General features: G+C 40.5%; 2 protein-coding genes across 3 annotated transcripts in view; both read right to left on the reverse strand.

Moving 5' to 3' along the window:
• Positions 1-16,932, reverse strand: part of LOC109410089 (insulin-like growth factor-binding protein complex acid labile subunit) — an 878,026-nt gene that overhangs the window by 839,637 nt on the left and 21,457 nt on the right. The window lies entirely within an intron of this gene.
• LOC109622041 (integumentary mucin C.1-like) lies at positions 7-13,233 on the reverse strand. Its single transcript, XM_062842948.1, has one exon. The coding sequence runs from the start codon at positions 7,860-7,862 to the stop codon at positions 6,423-6,425; it is 1,440 nt and encodes a 479-aa protein (XP_062698932.1). The 5' UTR covers positions 7,863-13,233; the 3' UTR covers positions 7-6,422.

Here is a 16,932-nt window from a genome sequence, read left to right on the forward strand (position 1 = left end):
CAGCTGACGCAGCTGGAGCACTGCGCGGACACTCCAGGGATGGCGAGTGCGAGCCCTACGGCACAAAAAACCACATAAGGAATTCTCATGCTGAAACGATTGTGGGAAACTGTGTCCACCGTAGGTCTATAAACGTACTTTTTGTCGAGTTCGGTACGTGATTGGTGTCCGGTTTGGGCGAGCGTAAGCGGCAAACGCGGAACAGTGTTTTGCACGTGTACGGCGATTAGGATAAGGAAGTTGTACGCGGAAAACACTTGTGAAACGTGCTTATTATAAGACGGGGCTTTGAGTACAGTGGGGCTGTTGTTTACGCGGTTCTTGTTGTGAGAGTTAAAAAGTTGAAATATTCCTTAAAGCAATCTTTTTTCAGTTTTGTTTAATCCTAGTAGAATGTTGGGGTCAATATGACCCAGAAAGGCTCGCTGACCTTACACTACGCCGTCGTGGTGCGCCTAGCTTAATATCTTAGGATGGTTAAAATAGGAAAAAAACCATCGCCTAAATTGTAATTACAGGTCGGACTCGATTATCCGGAGTTGGGTTCTGATGCTTCTCAAACATATAGCTAAAGAACGGAATGCTCTATAAAACTGAAATTTGGACATTTTGTCCATCCAACTTTGATTAATGATCAGTCAAAACTTCAGCTTCTTACAGCATTCCGTTTCAGAAATATTATTTTGGGAAACGTTAGAACCTGACTCCGGATATTCGAGTCCGACCTGTATAGTGTACAGCGCTGATTGATAATGTGTTGTATCCATGGTAAAAAGTATTTCAAAAAAATAAATTTCATCAGTTTAGCTTCAACCAGCTGAGAAGTTAGCCGCAAAGGAACGAGTGAATCAGCCATCAGAGAGACACGTTTCGTCATTTGTAGGCATTGAGGGCCCATATAGCCACATCTATAAAGACGTAGCCACGCTGAGGGTAACGGGTTCGATTTCCGATCAGCTCAATAAGTTTTCCTAATGGAAATTTCCTCGGTGTTTCCAAGTATCTTTGTGCCTGCCAAACGATATTCTTATGCAAAATGGTCATTGGCTGAGGAAGCTCTCAGTTAATATCTGTGGAAGTGCTCGTAGAACACTATGCTGAGAAGCAGGCTTTGTCGCAGAAGAAGAATTATTTATTTGATAATAATATAGAGACACTGTTTTCAGCGAGAAGCAAGCCCGTACACTGAAAAGGCGACAAGGGAGGGGCTTTTCTCAATTTTAACAAAAGGTGGAGGGGCGCCTAGTGTATGTAACATCGCAACGGGAGGGGTTGTCCCTTGTGCACAGGCTTGGCAAGAAGCTACACAAACTTAACATTACTAACACTAGACAACGGAGAACAAGCATAACACCCAATGGCCTAGTGGAGAATTTTACTTAACACGAACAAAAAAAAAGGGCCCATATAGCCGAGGCGGTGAACGCACGGGTATTCAGCATGACCATGCTGAGGGTGACGGGTTCGATTCCCGGTCGGTCCAGGATCTTTTCGTAAAGGAAATTTCCTTGACTTCCTTGGGCATAGAGTATCTTCGTGCCTGCCACACGATATACGTATGCAAAATGGTCATTGGCAGAGGAAGCTCTCAGTTAATAACTGTGGAAGTGCTCATAGAACACTAAGCTGAGAAGCAGGCTTTGTCCCAGTGAGGACGTTACGCCAAGAAGAGAGAGAGAGAGAGAGAGAGAACAAAAATTCCCAGACTGGTCACACCCACACTCCACGGCTTACGAAGCACCTAGAGAACTAACGCTACTAATCGCCAGGGAATGAAATTATCGATCACGATCGCGATCATAGAAAACTCTCTCGCACGCATTATCAGCGAAAAAAGACGTGCGATAAATTCAGACCCGGTTTTCTCCCGAGAATGCGTTCTCGCTCATCCCGCAGCGCAGCGCCGAAAATGGATTATCACCAGCAATGAAAAGTCGACTGGTTTGCTTTCTGCTCTTTGTTCGCCTTTCCGTCTTGTCGTCGTCACCGAAGGTAGCTTTTATGCATCGAATTTCTTCTTCCTCTCGAGCAGCTTGTGTGGTCGCATGGTTATGATGCGCGCCAAGACACATTTTTGTGGAGGGTCTAGATTCGAATCCCGTTGGTGGCACAATTTTTGTTATTTGCCTTCCGATAATTGGCAAGGCGATAAAGTTGGATAGGGGCTGTCCATAAACCACGTTGTTCATGGGGCGGGGGGGTCGGCCAATGACCATTTTGTATGGACAAATAAAATTTTTTGTATGGACTAATGACCACGCGGAGGGGGGGGGTTGAAAAGTCCCAAAAAAATGACCACGTGGTTTATGGACAGCCCCATAGCGAAAATGGCAAGATAGATTTTCAGTTCTCGGCTATATTTGGTCGTGGACAACAGCAGCGACCGATTAACATTTCTCGCTGGAAAAAGAATCGTTGAATTGTTCGGTTGCTCGGAAAACGTCAATTTTCGTCTCAATTTGCTGATAATTTCATTCCCTGCTAATCGCACGGTCACGAAGCTCACAAAATAGAATAACGTATTGTTCAGAAAAACAAAAGAAATCGATGGCCTCAGCATTGAGTGTTTCTATTGTAAGTTATAAAGCCTTTGGTTATTTCAAGTCACTGAGCTAGTTGGCTGGCTACACTTTCGCTAAATAACGGTAATAATTTTGATTCCCACGTCTTATTCTTTTTCATTCAGGCGCTTCAATCCTTGAAAGTGAAACTCTCCGATGCTTTTCTGAGACACAACACTACATCGATTCTTAGATAAAACTAAATGACTCCCTCTCATTGAACTGTAAGCTCCTTAACCAATAATATGTCGTGATAGCAGGTCTATCGACGGCAAAGTAATATTCATTAGAGTATTGCGCTTTTCAAGAAAAAAAAATCTGTTTTACACTTTCACCCATTTCTCAGTCAGTTGTACAGTATTCGTATTTGCAAAACATAACCAACCGGTATCCACTGCGTGTGATTGGTACAAGACTGCGTGCAACAAATAATGGCAAAACCAATCGAATCATGAACAATTCCAGGAAATATTGTTTCACTTCCGTCTCATTAAAACAATCTCGAAAGGGACCATAATGAGTTAACCTACCCTTCGACGCAAGTTATCAAAATCAACGGTGGGCGAGCGTCAATGTTTGTTTTGGTCGCAGACATTGGGAACGTGCTGCAAGTAGCTTTGGCGCGCATCGACGTAGTCTCTATCCTCTCTCCTAATTATTAATGCGCGCAACTGGTGTAGAGCTGCGCGTAACTGCCTGGCACGTAAACTATGCGACGAAAGAATAACTTTACACAATATCCGCAATACTCTAACAATCGTCACTTCCAATCCGACAAAGTATTTAAATAGAGCAACAGAAATCTATGATAGACAGTCGAAGAACAAAAGGACAAACAGACAAAACGTTGAACTGAGATTATTTTGTGAAGAATTTCAAAAATAAATAAGGGTTCTTACATCGAGTTACTCTAACAGAATGACCTTTGTCGTATTCAACATAATTTTTCATAGGTTTGTAAAATAACAGGTTGGCTGCAATATGGAGCTTGCCAACAATCTTGCATACAAGAAAAACTTCAATGAAAATTTGATGAGCTCAAATAGTCCAAACGGCAAGCGAGCCACGAAGCAATAGAAACATAAAATAAAATGAAACGCAATGTTCAAGTGTTCTTTTGTTTGTGTAAGCTGTACATTTAAGGATTATTTTTCTGGTTGGTTTGAGGTTTCTTCGGGAATAAGATCAAGCTAAAGTATGAGGTTTATGTCTTGGTTTAGCAGGGAATAAGATGGCTTAAAGAAACTTTAAGGAAGAATATAGAAAGACATGTGGTTTTAATGAGTACATTAGGCTAGACCTTGGTTTTAGCTTGTCATACAGGTGACAAATATAACGGAAAACGATACTTTTGCGAAGGTTGAACGGGGATAAAAAATTCATGCCGCCTTTCTCTCCTAAAACCACTCATGAGAATACAAAAATCCTTTCTTAAAATTCTTATCAGTATCCTGAATTTTTCATGAAGCCCTTCTAAGATCATCGAAGCTCCTCTAAAACTCTTAAAGACACCAAACCTATTTCATATAAACCTTCTGCGCCTAATTGAATTTTCTTGAAACCAAACTGTTACCCCTCCCGAAATGTAATTAAAATTCGCTCTTGCGTCCTCTTAACTGATCAAAAACTTCCAAAAACAACTTTGTAATCTTCTTGCTTTTGATTTTTGAAAAATAAAACTTGGATGCTTTCGACTTCTAAAAGTTGTTGGGGTATTTGGCCGACCTATTGTCACTTCGAGGTGTTCGACAAAGTTTTTCAAAATATACAAAAGTGTAGCTCTATATTATGTGATATTTCGTGGACACGCCTTAAGGTATGAACTTTTACTCGTAATGTTATGGGAATGAAAAACGTTAGTTTTAGATTATTCTTGTCGCTTCTATTCTGAGTTTTGATAGAGTTTTTTGAAGAATTCAATCTTCATACAAAAAGATCGTGAAATCCCAAATTGTGAAACCCGAATTCCAGATAACTTGGGAAAGAAAAGTTTTCCGCATTGCGATAGTCCATACTCAATCGAACTAAAACCAAGCCAAAATTAAGTTTAGCAAACCGTTCTGACAAGACCGTAACGTTAGAAATAATAATAATAATAATAAAAATAAAAACTAGCGATTTTCATTCCCCCTAAGGCTGCGAGGGTAAAACTTAGAGCATCTCACGAGAAAAATGCACAACGCAATGTTTAACCACTCTCATGAAACTCCTTAAAACCCGTTAATACGTACTCCAAAACAAAACATCCTGAAGCCCTTTAATACTCCTATGAAACCCCATGAAACCCCTTTACTTCCCCTGAAAGCCACATAAAAGCCTCCTGACACTCACCTAAAGCCACTTGAAAACTTTAGAAGACCTCAAAACCCCATTTGAAATCTCCTGAAATGCTCCTGAAACTTCTTCGGACAACCTGAACCCCCTAGGCCTAGAACAACTATGAGGCCTCCTGAGCTCCTTTGAAACGCCCTGAAATATTCTGAAGCGCACATGAAATCCCATGAAGCACCCTTGGAACACACTTGAAACCTTTTGTGACTCACTGTATACCCCTGGAAACGCCTAAAACACAAATTTTAGAACACAACTCTTATAAACAGGCTTTGTTTCAATCGATACGGTAACAAGAAGAAGAGTTTAAGTGACCTACTTCTTAACAAACATCAAATTGACTATTGTTTAGACTGAATGTTTACATGTAGTACATAACTAGGTATGTAGCTCTTGCTGGTCATAAGAAATGGATAGCATTTTATTCCACTGATCAGCTATTATTGCAACGAGAACAGGATGCCGACATATAGTGCCACGAAACTGTGAATTGAGGATTCAGTTAGATATATAAACAAGTTAAAAAATGCTACATCATACAACCTGTAACAAAAGGAACCCATCATATCCCATACATCTTCTATATCTATATCTATCTATATATATATAAAAATGAGTTTGAAGTTCCTTTGAGGCAACAAAACTCAAGAACGGATGAACCGATCAGCATGACTCTTGCATGGTTTGGTTCATATTCGTGGTGGCTGTGTTTATATGTACAAAAAGCTATGAAAATCAACCAGAAAAGTAAGCAAATTGATATAGTACTGATTTTTCATGAGCTGGGAAGGAAATCAACACGATCGAAATAAAACCAATCTAGAGTGCGGTGATATTTTGAGCTCAACAGTTGGCAAACCACCACAACCGGGCAAGACAAAGTTTGCCGGGACAGCTAGTAGTTTATAAATTTACAGCTTGCTCTAAGTATGAAGATGGTATTTGTACCAATGATGCACATATAATAGGTTGACAAACAGTCAAAATTTGAGATTTTTTGATGCACTCTATGGAAAGTTATGGCATGTTGATTTTTTTTGTGAGAGAAAAAAAAATTGCCTATCCCAAACATTTTGGCCATCCCCTGTACTCTAATCATAAACTGCCAAATTACTTGGGAATATATGAATCGGAAACTTGGGAATGTATGAAATTGTAAAAATAGAAATAATGAAAGGTTTAGATAAGTAACTTTCCGCCTTAAATTCATGTTTTATATGTGTTTCGCGCTTCTGTTTTACATACACCTGTTGCCCTCTGTTGTACTAAAACTGTTTAAAACTAAAGTAATGTTCCAGGTAATGGACTGTTTAAAATGCATTCATGGACACCAGGGTAATAACAAATAAATGAATGCCGTCTTTGCGTCACTTATTTATACATACTATTACATAGCATCCGACACAATACTAGCGTGATATTCAGTCTTATCGTATTTTACAAAAATATATCATCTTCTTGTATGGTATGGGTCTCGCAGTACATCTACAAATTCTTGATCCCAAATAGTGCAGTGTTTGTCATGCTCAGCTATGTCTCTTCTTCATTTGATTCTTGGGGTGCTTGGGTGGATTGTTCAGTCGTTGTTGGTTGCTTAGTAGTTGTAACCTCTGCATCCTCTTCCTTTGTAGTGGTAATTTGTGCTTCTGCAATAGTGAGTAATGCTGTTGTCGTTCTCATTGACTTCCTGGTTGTCGTGGTTGGCTTTCTAGTAGTGGTAGACGTTGTGGCCGGTTCTTCGGTTGTCGTAGTTGATTCAGTTTCCGTTATGGTAGAAGATTCAAAAGTTATAGTGGGTTGAACGGTTATTGTTGTTTCGAGGTCCACCGTACTTGGTTTTGGTGGCATTCTGGTAGGTCTTCTTGTCGTCGTAGTTATCCTTTTTCTAGTCGTAGTTGTAGGAGATTTTTTCGTTGATGTGGTAAACTTGGTAGTTGTTGAAGTTGGCTCTTCATCATCATCATCGTCTTCCTCCGTTTCATCTTCACTTGTTGTAGTAGACTGTATGGGCGACGTAAAAAACTCAGCAGTCGTTGAAGTTTCTTCTTCAGGTGATGGATCTTCGCTTGTCGTTGTTTCCTCGGAAGTAGTTGTGATTGGTTCATCAGTCGTTGTGTTAACTTCAACAGTTGTTGTTGTTGCCAACTCTTCAGTGGTTGTCGTTGGCTCAATCGATGTAGTGGTTTCAACTGACGTAGTAGTTGGCTCTTCGCTTGTTGTGGTGGGCACGGTTGTCGTTGAAGTAGATTCAGCACTCGTAGCAGTTGACTCTTCAGACGTAGTGGTCTCCATAGTTGTCGAAGTAGGTCTCTCAAACGTAGTGGTAGACTGGGTCACCGTTGTAGTAGTATCTTCACTTGTCGTTGTACTTTCAGTATTCGAGCAAGTTCTCTGCGTTGGTTCTTCACATATCGTATCACATTTTGCATTTGAGCTTTTCATCTTACTCCAAGCAGTAGAACTGATAACCGAATCCAAACAGCAGTTGGACCTGGCCGGTGCCTCACATCTCCCATTGATGAACTGCAACGGTACATATTTCCTACTTCTTGGATCGAACGCCTCCGGACACTTGTACCGCGTTGCCTGCCCCTCGCTATTGCACATCCCAAATTCGGCAGCATTGTGTGACAGCTTAACAAACTGATTGACGCAGTTCAAACAGCCCGGAACTTGAATGGTGCACGGTTTCGGACGACGACAGAACGACTTATCACGACTACATATATTTTCCCGTGGGTTGAAGTAGGTTCCTGGAGGACACTGCATGCTGTGCGCCAATCCGTACAGGCATTTGTAGTAACGGTTGCAGTACTGCTCATGAGGAATGTACACTTCCAGTACCGTTGGTGGCGATGGACAGAAAAAATCCGGTTCGCCTTTTACACACGGTCTTGCATCACTGGTATCCGAACATGATATCCCAAAACTCGATGCAAATATCCCCAATGCTATGCAATAGAGGTACATGACGCGTGCGGTCTTAATAAACGTTCCATAACGACTAACGGGTTGTTCAAGGGGGCGATGACTTAAATCAAATCGCGAACGTGGGACATACGTAAACTTTCTTTGATAAAACCGTCGATCGGCACGTTTGAGACTGTACGCTGAAATGAACTATCGAAAAATCAAGTTTGTATTGGGAGCAACTCAAATGTTAACTTAACAGTTGAGCGGGGGCAGTTACATATGTTTTCTCCGTTGTCACGTAGTTCAACGAAGTCATGAAATATGTAATCTCAGTTTTATACTTAATGCGTTACCTTGTTTGAGGTTATGAATGATATTTATAGCAGTTTTTCCTATGGGCTTAACCTAATGTACAGCTCTTTTTATTGTTTACTTGGGCACTACATAAGTATTATCACTAACAGAGATTGATTATATTTACACTTTGTAGAGCGCCTGAATGTATTCTATTCTGCTATATCGAACTGATTGCTTTTTATCTGCTTTAACGTTTATTCTCTATGCATGGTAGAATGATGTTGCTGTTGTTCCACTTACATTCCCAATGAGGATTCATAAGGATTTGCTGTTTGCCGATGTCCATTAATTGGGGTCTGCTAGGGCCATTAGATTTAGTAAAGGGCTCAGAAGAGAGTAGGTGTTGTATCATGATAATCCGCTTAAGAAGCGAGCGTTTGACCAACTACGCCACGCGCCCCAGCACCGCTAAATTCTCACAGGAATCTTAGTAACGTTTTAAGAGAACCTCCAATAGATCCTTGAAGAATTTGTGTCGATGTCGTTTTGTGCACACACATTCTCAACAAAGAAATGTGGCATCACAATGGTTATGGATCATTATTTACAACACCCCTTCCCGCATCATCATTCACTTTCCAGCATTGTAAAGTGATCGCATCAATCGAGTAGAAAAATTCACACCGAAGCATATAACTCTTCTCGGATGAGCACTTCCGAATGTGCGTTAACAAGGGTATTAGATTACCAACCAACCAACCAACTCGTTGTCGACGACCCGGGAGCGAGAATTCCGTTTTGATCTTTCATTCTTCCTGGCTCCTCCCTCTACCGACAGGTCCCTAGCGTACCCGACATGACAAGTGAAAACATCTGTCCGCCACAGTAACCGTCGTCGTCGTCATTTTCTTCCTTCGATTTGCCTGCCTTCTCGAGATGAGCGGTGCAATAACCTCTGTGTGTGCTGCATATGAAAAGCGCGTAAACTTCAAATGTGAAAGGGACAAGAAGCGAGAAGTGATCGCTGCTGCTCAGTCAAGAGGTCATTAAAAATTCTTAAAACGATAGCCAGGATTATCTCCCTTCTCGGTCCCTTGGGTCACAATCTCTCGACGCCGGGCCGGAGTCATTAAAGAGTAGAACACACATTTTACGAGCCCATTTGTCCGGGGGCTTATCGCGCGCGCTTGTCGCACGTTCGAAAGTTTAGTAGGCCTGTCAAAGTGAGGCAATTATCGCTCAAAAATCTGTTGACAAGTGCGTCACCGCAGACAAACCACCGTTCACAGATAACCGCCCAGATCCAATTAAGTTTACCGAGAAATCTTTTGGAACCGCAAATGGGCGCAACAGTCAATGACTGAGCGGCCGGTGGCTCCCTTAGGTTGTGCTCACGCGCGCCGCCCCGCCCCCACTGCCGAGTGGTAAATATCCAATTTCCGTAGGTTCAATTTCAATCAAATTCCGCCGCTACGTGCCTGCTGCTGCTGCTGCTGCTATTGCTGGTTTGGTGGTGTCCAACATCTCGCTCTAATCATCGGCTCGGCTAGGGCCCTGTCAAAACAATATCACATGTTTCCTTCGGCATCGATTTGTTCGGCGAACGACCGACCACCATCCGTGAAGGGCGATGAAGGCTTTTTCCCATTTTCTCACGATGGTGACACAGTGGCAAGGTTATGACTGAAAGATGGACAAATCACCAACAGTTGCTAATGTTGTTTAAGTTCCACAAATTGTCAACCAAATTAACGAAAGCTTCTGCGATTGAACAAAGAATCCAGGAAGACAAAGACAACCTTCAGCAGCCAGCACTTTTTGATTCAAAATAAGTTACGTTATTCCAGTTTTTTGGAAGATCATTAACTAGTCAAGATCACAAAAGAGGCATTGCACGCCTACTTGTGGGCTTGCACATGTAGGATACCTAAACCACGGGTGCCAAGATTCAAAACGTCTGTATCTCGAGGATCAGACTTTATAGAAGACGTGACCTCGGTCGCGCCCAATGTTCGCCAGGTCACGCTCCACCTGGTCCGCCCATCGTGTTCTCTGCGCTCCACGCCTTCTTGTGCCAACCGGATCAGTTGCAAACACCAGCTTTGCAGGGTTGTTATCCGGCATTCTTGCAACATGCCCTGCCCACCGTATCCTTCAGGCTTTGGCCACCTTCTGGATGCTAGGTTCGCCGTAAAGTGCAGCGAGCTCGTGGTTCATCCTTCTCGCTATTCGCTGATATCGCTGTATATCGATTCTACTCAAGTAACATTTTTTTAAAACACGAACACCGGCTTCAGCCAGAGGCTGTACAAACTGAATGATAATTAGACAACGGAGGCAAAACTGGATGCATTTTCTCATTTTTTGATTTTTGTTTTTTTTTTATTTAACATTTTCAGAATCGGTTATCATGCACATTTAGAGTAAGAGTCAAGGTATTTCCAGAATTGTTTCCAGGTGGAATTTTATTTTTGCTTTTACAAAAATCATTTGTGTACAAACTTTCTAAACAAAGTTTGTTTTTGTAAAAAAGAAAAACATTTTCTACCTACCAGGTTTAATAAAAAAAATCAAAAAATGTGACAGTGCATCCAGTCCCCTTAGGCGATTGTGTCGCTGCTCTCCAAGCGGTATAACTCGAAAGAACAGCCTATGATTTAAAAAAAAAAGAAATATCCACGAAGGCGTAAGGCACATTCAGCGTGCCTGTCTGGGGTCATATTGACCCAAAGACCTACTAGGGTTAAAATAAGTAAATATTACTGATGATCTCATTGGTAGCTAGAATGTCAAAATGTTCCTTTAAATTCTTTTGAACATAATCGGCCAAACTGCATCTGGCCAAATAACTCAATCGGCTAAATGGCGTTTGGCAAAATGCCATTCGGTTAAATGACCGGACACCTGTTAGTGAAGCGTAACAATTTTCAAATGCTTGTTTCTCAAGCTTCATTCTACATAAAAGAACTCCCTCTTGACATCAAGGACTATACTCTATTTAGACCAGCCTTTCTCAAACTTCTTTATCGACACGTGTATTTGTTATGGGGCTAGTGGGTCGCGACCCATAGTTTGAGAAAGATGGCTCTGGACTTTAGTAGATTCTAGTCTTGTACCGACTTTTTGAACCCTCTAAGCAGAATACCCTCTTCGAATGAGTGTAGTATGTTTTGTACCTTGGGCGGAATTAAAAGGTCCAGGATTGGTGAATGAATCTTTAAAACTGGCAACTCCTGCATTCCACGATTTAGAGAAAAAAAAAGAAGAATCCCGACATCGGAAAACTTGACCAGGCTTTTGAGGGCTTTATTTGATGACGAGCTCTTTGATTTTGGATCAATCAAATTTTCAGCAAAATTGATCAAGATATCAAGGATTATCTGGAAAATATCTAGTGATTTCGAATTTTTACCGCACTTTGCAATGAATGTTCGAGCTTTCGTGTCCATGGAGAAATCCTTAGATGAATTCCTGGACAAATCACTGAAAAAAATATTTAAAAAAAAAACAAGAGATATCGCTGAAGAAAAATATTTCAAAAAAACCAAGAGATATCGCTGAAGAAAACCCCAGACGAATATCTGGATAAATACTCATTGAAATTTCTCTGAGAGAGCCCCCAGGGTTACTCCAGGTGAAATACCAGTAGAAATTTTCAGGGGAATTATAGGTGGAATCTTGGTAGGATTGCGAGAAGCAATTTATGAAGAAATTGCTGGGACAAATTTTTGGAGTTATCTCTGTGGAATTTCTTAGAAAAAATGTGAATAAATTCCAATCTAAATTACTTAAGGATTGCTGAAGACAATGACATTTTTTTGGAGGAATAACTATAAATTCGTTGGAGATTCTTTGGAAGACTACGTGGATAAATCTCCGTATTTTTTCTAAATCACTGGAGGAATCTCTCGAGACATAAATGAAGAAATCCTGAAAACAGCCCTTCAAATTTTCCCGTCACTCACGCGAGTATTGATCTGTCACTGATATTTTCCGGATAAAGTAGCCTGTGTATTTTATTGCACACATAGACGATAGAAAAGGGTCTCACTACGGGTCGTTTGCGTGGTAAAAGTATGCTGTCTGCAACTAGCGTTCACTCACAAATCTCTTGCAGGAGAAAATGTTTGCTCAGTATATGCACCAATCCACGTTTACACTCGGTTGACATCTTAGCGGTATTGTGTTATCAAGATGGTCATAGAAACAAGTACATTTTGTGTAAACACGATACCACTAAACGTCAAATTATTGTTCTCGTGTATCGGTTGCGACTTTCTGATGGTCATATAGTCAAAGAAGAAGAAGAGACTTTCAGACGTAGTGGTGCTTGGTTGTTTATCCGGATAAGCCAATGTAGTAACAAGCATGATTCGATACAGAAGATTGAGTTGTAGATAAAGAGAAAGAGAATTATCGTGAGTGCTGGAGTGAGAGACTTTTATTTTTCATCTTATTCAGTGAAATTCCATTATCGTGGATGGAGGTGGATACATCCGTGAAATTTAATCACGTGAATGAGAAATTTGATGCTAACCCGAAAAGATTCCCTGAAATAAATCCTGTTGTAATACCTGGAGGAATCACATGAGGCATTCCTTGGCGCATCTAAGCAAGCACTTCAGATTTTTCATTCTTATGCCTCCATTTTACCCATAACCCAAAGACTCTAAAATCTAGCCTCCTGGTAGTGGACGTATCTAGATTCCTTCAGAAGTTCCTTGAAAAAAATGGTTTATAGAAGTTCCTGCAAAATTATAGTCTGGGATTTCTCTGAGAGTCCCTTCTGGGTATTAATCTAGTAATGAGTTCCAATGATTTCTCCTAGAATCCTCTTGATAAGTCTCATGAGAAAAATCTGAAAAAAATCAAAGGCGATTCTGGAGGAAATCCAGTCGAAGCTATTGCAGGAACCAAGGATGGGAACACTCACTTGCAGAGAGTTACACTCACTTGATGCTTTCTCAGCTCAAAAGCGTGCAATCAAGAAATGATGTATGGACGACTTTTGGCTTGTGGTTTTGTCTTAAAGTTTGCCGAATAGAGTAGGGGTTGCACACACATACCAAAGTCGTGAAGGAGCTGCGAAGGCAATTCTCCACGAGGTGAATGTAAATTACACTCACCTCGTGGAGAATCGCTTTCACAGCTCTGTCACCACTTTGATATGCCAGAGCGACCCCTACTCTATTCGACAAACTTTTAGACAAAACCACATGGGAAAAGTCGTCCATACACCATTCCTTGATTGCATGCTTCTGAGCTGAGAAAACATCAAGTAAGTGTAACTCTCTGCAAGTGAGTGTTCCCATCCCTAACAGGAACGAAGAGCGAACTCATGGATACATTCAGGAAGGAACTCCAATTGGAATACTGAAAATAACTCTTGTTGGAATTCCAGAAGTTGCTTCTGCAACTTTCATACAACTTCTGCAAATTTCATAACGAATCGAAGCTGGATTTCCAGAAAGATTGCCAGAGAAATCACATTGAAGAATCCCATAATTGAACCTGATGGAATCACAGAATTTTTTTGCAGAAATTCCAGAGAGACCTCCGGAGCAGGCTTGGCAAAGAGAAACATAGAAGCTACAACAATCAGCATGAAGACAGGGATGGAAAATAATGAGGGTTGCAGCTGAGCAGACGCAATTACAAAGCAAACCTAGTCGTGAACAACATAGGCCTGAATATATTCGCACATCTTCACTCGCGAGCTAACGAAGATGGTACGGATTCGTCTATGATTCGCGAAGTAGCTCTGAGCATTTTTCAAAATAGTGAAAAAAAACGCATTGACACGGCCGACAGTCCTACTTTTCAGGAAAAATGAAGCACAAAACCGAAAACGGCTAATAGCAAGACAGACAGCTCCCACCCTGTCGTAGGCGACATGGTCGAAATACCCAGAACGATTCACGGGAACATTAAAACATGATTGTGTGCGTGTACATGTATATTCTTACACGGCATGTGTAACATTGCACGCACACTTATTTAAGATGTTGTTTCCCAATGCAGGGTTGCCACACATACAGATTAATCTGTATTTTACAGATTTTACGGAAATTTTTCGATACAGAATCTGTATATACAGAATTACAGATTTTTTGAAAACTTAGAAATTATACAGATTTTACAGATATGTTTACAGATTTTCTGAAAAACAATACAGATTTATACAGATTTTTGAGCCAAAGTCAGAATTCTAATTTTGGATATTGCTGTCAACAAAAAAAATCAGCGTGACAATTCCAGTTAGTTATAAATACTTAGATTTTCTTTGTTTCTTTGTCGATTTTTTAAATTTTTCTCATAATTATTGATACAGATTGAAAATACAGATTTTTTGCTTTGAAATACAGATATACAGATTTTATACGAAAAATATACAGATTTAAATGTGGCAACCCTGCAATGAGAGTGTATTATGGAGAAATATTGTTGATTCAGTTTTATCTTAAATTTGATGTAATACTAAATAAATGAATAAATGAAATCCCCAATGGGAGTCTAATAAAGGTGTGGAAGAAGAAACTTCGTGTGCGTGAGATCCGTGTTTGGTGCAAAACATCTCACTACTACATGCAAAGCGAGCTCCCATAAGAACGCGTGTCAGATAGTGACGTCACTATTTGTGTTTACATTTTTCTTTGCTTACTAATACATAACCATCTCTTCTTCTTCCCCACCTGTAATAGACTCTCATTGGTTGTTCCCTGAAGTCGTTCGCGGCGCTAGTGTGCTTGTCGTTGCCAAAGTATTAGGAACAAGAGGGTAGATGTATGTCTTGTTATTGGCCGTCTTCGACAAAACATTACTTTCTGATGGATAATTGCTTGCTTTGCTATAAAAATCGCTCTAAAATGCAATTCCCGCATCCCCACTACTGCCGTGTGCAGCATAGTTGTCCCATGTTAATAGGGATTCCCATAGAACATGGGACAACTATGCTGCACACGGCAGACTAGTTCTTCGCGAATAAAAACTCATTAGTATTTTTGTTTTGTTTTGGTTCATGAACCAGGTAGGTGCGAATAAACTCACACACGGCTTACTCTCGGCACCGTGAGTAAACCGTTTGTTGGTTTTTCACTCACGAGTTGATTCGCGATGAGAGCGTTTCCATCCCTGCATGAAGAGTCTTCTCATTTTTGTGGATCCCAATAAGTTGTCGGCAAGTTGAATAGCGCTGTTCACAGAATGATGGCGTCGATCGGATGGCATGAAAAATGTATACACGTACTTATAGGCTTGTCAATAATTCATTTAGAAGCACAAACACACCTCTGTGGTGTCACATTTTGAGCAAATGCACTTTTTGCAAAACGACTCCGCCTATTTTTGTGGTCACAAACTGCAAGTAGTGAGGTGAAGCGAAATGAGAGAACACGCTCTAGCTTTGGGTTTGGAAGCATGGTGCAGAACTTTTGCTCTCTGGTAGTGCTTTAATTTGGAGTCGACTCTGCTCCTAGGGGGAATTCCAGAAGAAAGTTCTGGAGACATCTTAGATGAAATTTGGAAAAATATTGAAAAAAAAACCTAGGAAGAACTCTTGCAGAAAGGGAACGTCCATAAATTAGGTCACGCTTTGAGGGGGAAGGGGGGTCCAGCAAAGTATGACGAGCCACACAAAAATTTCAGAGGTCCCATACATAAAGTGTGACATAGAGGGTAAGGGGGAGTGGAAAATGGTAGATTTTTGGGTGATGTAATTTATGGACGTTCCCAAATACCGAGAACTCATTCAGGTATTAAAACCAAAACAAAAGCATCTTAACGAATTTCAAGAGATGACCAAGGGGAATCGTATGAGAACTCCTTAATTAATCCCAGAAATATTCTGAGAAATCCCTGAAAGAGTCCTTTAGCGACACCTAAAAGTAGTTCCTTAGGTATTCCAAGAGATGTCATGAATAAATCACATAAAATTTCCTACGGGTATCCCAAAAGAAATCCGTAAAGGAATCCGTGAAGGAATTCATTTAGGAATCTATGAAGGAACTTTCTTGAGAAATTACTTTTCAAAATATGACAAAAGATTTTCAAATCAAAATTTTAAGAAATTACAATACTTAGAGGAATCCAAAAAAGGGCTTTTGACGAATTCCAAAAGAACTTCATGAGGAATTCCAAGAGATTACATATAAGAATCTCATAAGATTCTATAAAGGAATTCCAAAACAACATCCCAGAAAGTAAAGAGTCCCCAAAGAAGTACCTCTAATTAATTCTAAGAGATAACCACGTGAAATACTACGCATTCCAGACATTTCATAGAGCAATTTTATAAGTAACTTCTCGAGAGTAAACCCAAAAATTCTTGAGAAATCGCTAAAGAGGACGTAGAAGAATGTCATTTAATTATTCGAAAGTGCTACAGCAGAAACTATTACAGGAACCCCAGTAACAATCTCTGAAGGAACTTTTGAAAGAATCCCTGGAAGAAATTTCTCCAGAATCTTTGGGATGAAGTTCTAGATTCTCGGTCAAATCCGAACAACTGAATTAAAACCAACAAGAGGCAACTTATATGTAGGTCAGTTTCCTTCTTTTTCTAATTCTTCTTCTACTTCTTGACGTAACGTCACCACTTGCCTGTTTCTCAGCTTAGTTTTAAATTGAATATTAACTGAGAGCTTCTGTATATCGTGTGGCAGGTACGAAGATACGTTATGCCCAAGGAAGTTAAGCAATTTTCCCTAACGAAAAGTTTCTAGACTGGTCGGAAATCGAAGCCGTCACCCCCAACATGGTCATGCTGAATACGTACACCTTTACAGATGTGGCTATATGGACCCTGAGTGAGATCCATATGAAGAGTTAAAAA

The sequence above is a fragment of the Aedes albopictus genome, chromosome 3 (assembly GCF_035046485.1).
Source record: "Aedes albopictus strain Foshan chromosome 3, AalbF5, whole genome shotgun sequence".
Lineage (NCBI taxonomy): Eukaryota > Metazoa > Arthropoda > Insecta > Diptera > Culicidae > Aedes > Aedes albopictus.

Excerpts from the sequence above, each read along its gene's own strand:
- LOC109622041 (XM_062842948.1), bottom strand. The coding sequence starts at position 7,862 with ATGTACCTCTATTGCATAGCATTGGGGATATTTGCATCGAGTTTTGGG.